Genomic DNA, 4780 nt, shown 5'->3' on the forward strand with positions numbered 1-4780 from the left:
GTGACTGCTGATCGGTTCCCTTGTGTGTTTGATTTCCCATCACAAACCAAAAACACGCTCCTCTCAAATTGAGATGAGTTTGAGTATGAGGTACTGCTGCAGCAGTTACGGTGTTCCACGACTTCAATCTTGCAAAATCCCAAACTCTAATCTCCACCCGACTCATACCCATCAAGGTAATCATGCCAACTTACTTCCTGATTTTGTTTATATTATTAACCGCTTAATTTACCTATTTATTTCAAACTTATCTTTGGATATAGACAGGCATATTATTCCCACCAACACGCTTACAAAACCTACTGAACATGAGAATTGTCTTCCCTCCCACTCTAAGATTAATGGCAATACTGCTATCACATTCATTGCTGGAATTACAGGTAATGCTCATTGTTTTTTAACCTATGCTTACTGTGGACTCACATATACTCTTGTTTACAGCGCTACAATTGGTTGCTCCACTCACCGCCAAAGCTGTAAGTATAAATAACTCCGTTGCTGACAATCTATGTCTTCTTTTTTTCTATTTTTCCGAATACTTTTTTGAACTCTATTTTCTTTATCTCATGGAAGCCTTGGTGACTGGTTTTGAATCAGGAAATGGCTGCTTCTGTATCCCTTGGTGACTGGTTTGGAGGTATTCTATTTTCAGCGGGACAACAGGCCAATGAAGCAGTTTTGGACCAACTATCCTCCCTAAGTTTCACTAGGTGCACTATAACTTCCTTTCAACATTATTTCATCTCTATCTTTTCCTCACATCATTTTAAACTATTGTTTATGCTCCTTATTCCTCTTTACAGTTTGGCTGTAATTTATGGGGCAGGTCTTGTAACTAGCCTTTCTCCCTGTACACTCAGTGTGTTACCGCTCACTCTCGGTTACATTGGTGAGCCTTCTGCTGTTTTGCATTTTTCCCTACAATCTTTTTAAATGCCTAAAATCTAAATCTGTTGAAATATCACAGGGGCATTTGGCTCTGGTAAAAGCAGAGGACAGGTAGTATCTTATGTGACCTTAATCTTCTTATCTCTTTTTATTGCCCTATTTAAAAATTGATTTTCTCTTATTACTATTGTTGAGTACGAATGCAGTAAGGGATATGTCATTAGGAATTATTTTGTAGGAAAGTGTAGGTTTCTAATCCTCCATGTTTACATGAAGGTGAAAGATTCTTATATATGGAAGCATTTTGCAACCAGTGTATTTCTTTAATACATTCTTTCTTTCGAATAGACTTTCTATGTCACTGTTTTGATGTTTGATCCCTTGGAGCCTTCTATTTCCATATAACACTGACACTCCAGATTAAAGATATGTCTCTGGATGATCTCGAGCCTTCTATCTCTTTGTAGCACCGACACTTCATACGAAAGGCAAGTCTGGTGTGTGACATTTGTTAGTGCCAAAAATCGACACGACTTTGGCACATGTGGTGACTTTCAATCACTCCAATTTTCTGAAGCTATTATGAGTGTCAGTGCTTCATTATTCTATTTCCATAACATTTTACTGTGTGAATTTTCTCAGAAGCATAACTTCCTCCACTTGTTGTACTGATTCCCTTGTTTTGGATAAATTATATTTATGAGTGTCTTGTGCTGCACACAATCACACATACAGAGACTGAGTTCTCACTCGGAATGATGTCTACTTCCTGTCAGGTTATTGGAGATTCCATTGCTTTTTCATTGGGTCTTGCAACCACATTAGCACTACTGGGTGTAGGAGCATCATTTGCAGGAAAAGCTTATGGACAGATTGGCCAAGGATTACCTTTGGGTGCTTCTGGTTTGGCTGTAATTATGGGTCTGAACCTTCTTGAGGTAGTAAAACAATTTCTCTTCCACAACTTTATATTCTAAACTTGACAAACTTTCAAGTTTGTGCTGTCAAGTTTCTTATTTTGTTGTTTAAATTCCCTGTGCTTGCAATAATATTCAGAATCCAACTCTCAGTTCGCAGTGTTATTATTCACTAAATTTTTCGAAATCATATTTTTCACCCTTTTCTAAACAAGATATTTAAATCATGTAAAAGATTACAGTATCTTAGGCCTGTTAAAGCAGTCTTATAATTTTCTGACGACATAGTTTCTTTCGCTCTTGACTACTGAGATCAAGTTATGTAATCAAATGTTCAGGTAATCTTTACATTAGTAACTTTAAGCTCAGTGCAGCTTCCCACAGGGGATTTTCATCAGAGATAGTCTGATGCGTGCCATCTATGTTTTCCAAGAAGACATTCTTCAAATTTCAAAGGTTTTTAGATTAAGCCACTAACTCACTGAATCTAGTTGTTAAAAGTTAATCAAACTATAAAAACTTTCTCGAGTAGAATTTTTGGCTGTTTATTCACCTTGAGAAAAAATTTCAGATCATTGAATTACAGCTCCCCTCATTCTTCGACAGTTTTGATCCACGTTCAGTGGCTGCAAATTTTCCTTCAAGTAAGTCAATGCTCTAATGCTCTTTTTTTTTTGTTTTTGTTTTATTAGTATGTATTTGAATGCAGAGAATTTAACATGAAGGAATTCTACTCTTAGGTGTGCAAGCATATTTGGCTGGGCTTACATTTGCATTAGCTGCCTCACCCTGCAGTACACCTGTTCTGGCTACCCTATTGGGATATGTCGCTGCATCCAAGGTACTTCTTGTTAGTAACCAATAATGTTTCTTGATGGCAACATTTATATGCTGTGGTGGAAAGAGAACCTAGGTAAACCAGTGCAATTTTCTCATTAGTTTCGGCTTAAAAACTCACCAGTCAAGTAGATTTTGTTGGTTGCATTTTAAATCTAATATGTCAAGTAACCTATGTTTGTGATATTTTTGCACCCGATGACAAATGGCTTTCTAGTGCATTGAATATTTGATCATGCAGTTTTGCTGCATATCAAAAAATATATGTACGAATCGTGGTTATTAATATCTTACAATACATGCTAGTCGTGTTTTGATTGGATACAAATCCCTATTGTTTTTATATTTCTGACATGAACTCGGTCTTGAATCCTGATTCATTCAAATTACGAAAACTTAAGTGTAGCCAGTCACAGTTTTTGTCAACTTTGCCTCCAATGAATATTTCTTTACAGAATCCAGTGATTGGAGGCAGCTTGCTTTTGACATACACAACAGGATACATTTCTCCCTTGCTTTTGGCTGCTTCTTTTGCTGGGGCCTTACAGGTTCATAAACATGTTTTTTGGTTTTATAGAGTAACCTTTAAGATATATATATATATATATATATATATATATATATATATATATATATATATATATATATATATATATATATATATATATATATATATATATATATATATATATATATATATATATATATATATATATATATATATATATATATATATATATATATCATTGAAAACAACATTTCTCATTCAAATCTGTATTGACAGAGTTTGCTTACATTTCGGAAGTACTCAGCATGGATCAATCCAGTAAGGTACTTTTTTATTTTGAATTTTCATTAAGCATTTGAAGGTAACTCTGTTGTTCCCCTTTACACATCATCACAAACTGACTACTTTGTAGTTTCAAGAGTATCCACTTGTTAATTATAACTTACATTTTTCTGATTTTTGCTTGTTCAACAGCGGAGCAATGCTGTTAGGAGGTGGTGTATATACCTTCTTAGACAGGCTCTTCCCAGCCACAATGGCAATGTAGAAAATCTTGTGTAGTGATATTTTACTTGGAAACAATTACATGTGTGTGTATATATCGTACAACTAACTACTCTTAAAAGGTAAATTCAAATGAGCGTAAATCCTTCCTCTTGACCCTCATAGATTCAAAATTCAGATGTTTAGCCACATAAGATGGAAACTCTTGAATGCTGTTGCACTAAAATAAAAATAAGTAGAGCTCAAAGAAATCAAAACCAGAAAGGTTATCTAAAAATACGTTCTTATTACTTTCAAACAAAAAAAAAATTATTCAACCAATTATATCAATATTTATTGTTTAATAAGGGACCCTACTATATAATTATTTAAGAAGTAGACAATTATTTTTTACCAAAAAAACAAAACAAAACCAAATATTCAAATACTATTTTTTCTTTATAGAGTTTGTGTTAAGTGTTAATAACTGTTCATTATTTATCTACTCCTTTGCAAAGTTTTATACAGTCTAAAATAAGCACCAAGTGTTTGGTATGATAGACTCAAAAACTCTCTTGTTCAATAACAATTTGTTTCTAAAAGGTATGATGCTTCTCTATTCATCTACTTTAAAGCCCCTGATTTGATGTACATGTTAGTGTAGGTTGACGATACCATCATCACATGTAACAACAGAGAACTCACTAAATCACTTGTATCTAAGCTACATCACATGTAACAACAGAGAACTCACTACATCACATGTAACAACAGAGAACTCAATATTTTCTCTAAAGGACGGCAACTTGATTATTTTCTAGGCATTGAGGTCAAAAACAAATCTCATGGCTCTTTGTCACTTTGTCACTCTATCAAGGCAAATATATCATAGACCTCCTAATCAAAACTAATATGATTGAATCCATATCCCTTTTTTTCTCTTACGGTTGTTGGTTTAAAACTTTCTAAAACTTGCTCCGAGGCTATCCTATATCCTAGGATGTACAAATCAGTTGTTAGTGCACTGCAATATGCCACCATCATCCGACCTAACTAGGGGTGTGCATGGATCAATAACCAAACCAAATTGAACCATATATATGGTTTGGTTTGGATCTTAAAACTATTTTATGAAAACTGGTTTATT

At 34.2% G+C, this 4780-nt stretch overlaps 1 protein-coding gene across 1 annotated transcript; it reads left to right on the forward strand.

The window, feature by feature from the left end:
- Positions 1–3810, forward strand: LOC131620322 (cytochrome c-type biogenesis ccda-like chloroplastic protein 2). The gene is made up of 12 exons (XM_058891361.1): positions 1–176; positions 264–380; positions 442–476; positions 598–710; positions 804–889; positions 968–999; positions 1665–1826; positions 2377–2449; positions 2546–2646; positions 3098–3190; positions 3427–3473; positions 3625–3810. Exons 1-12 carry the CDS (start codon positions 74–76, stop codon positions 3695–3697), a joined length of 1035 nt encoding a protein of 344 aa, XP_058747344.1. The 5' UTR covers positions 1–73; the 3' UTR covers positions 3698–3810.
- The last annotated feature ends 970 nt before the right edge of the window (positions 3811–4780 follow it).

This window comes from Vicia villosa, linkage group LG7 (genome assembly GCF_029867415.1).
Source record: "Vicia villosa cultivar HV-30 ecotype Madison, WI linkage group LG7, Vvil1.0, whole genome shotgun sequence".
Lineage (NCBI taxonomy): Eukaryota > Viridiplantae > Streptophyta > Magnoliopsida > Fabales > Fabaceae > Vicia > Vicia villosa.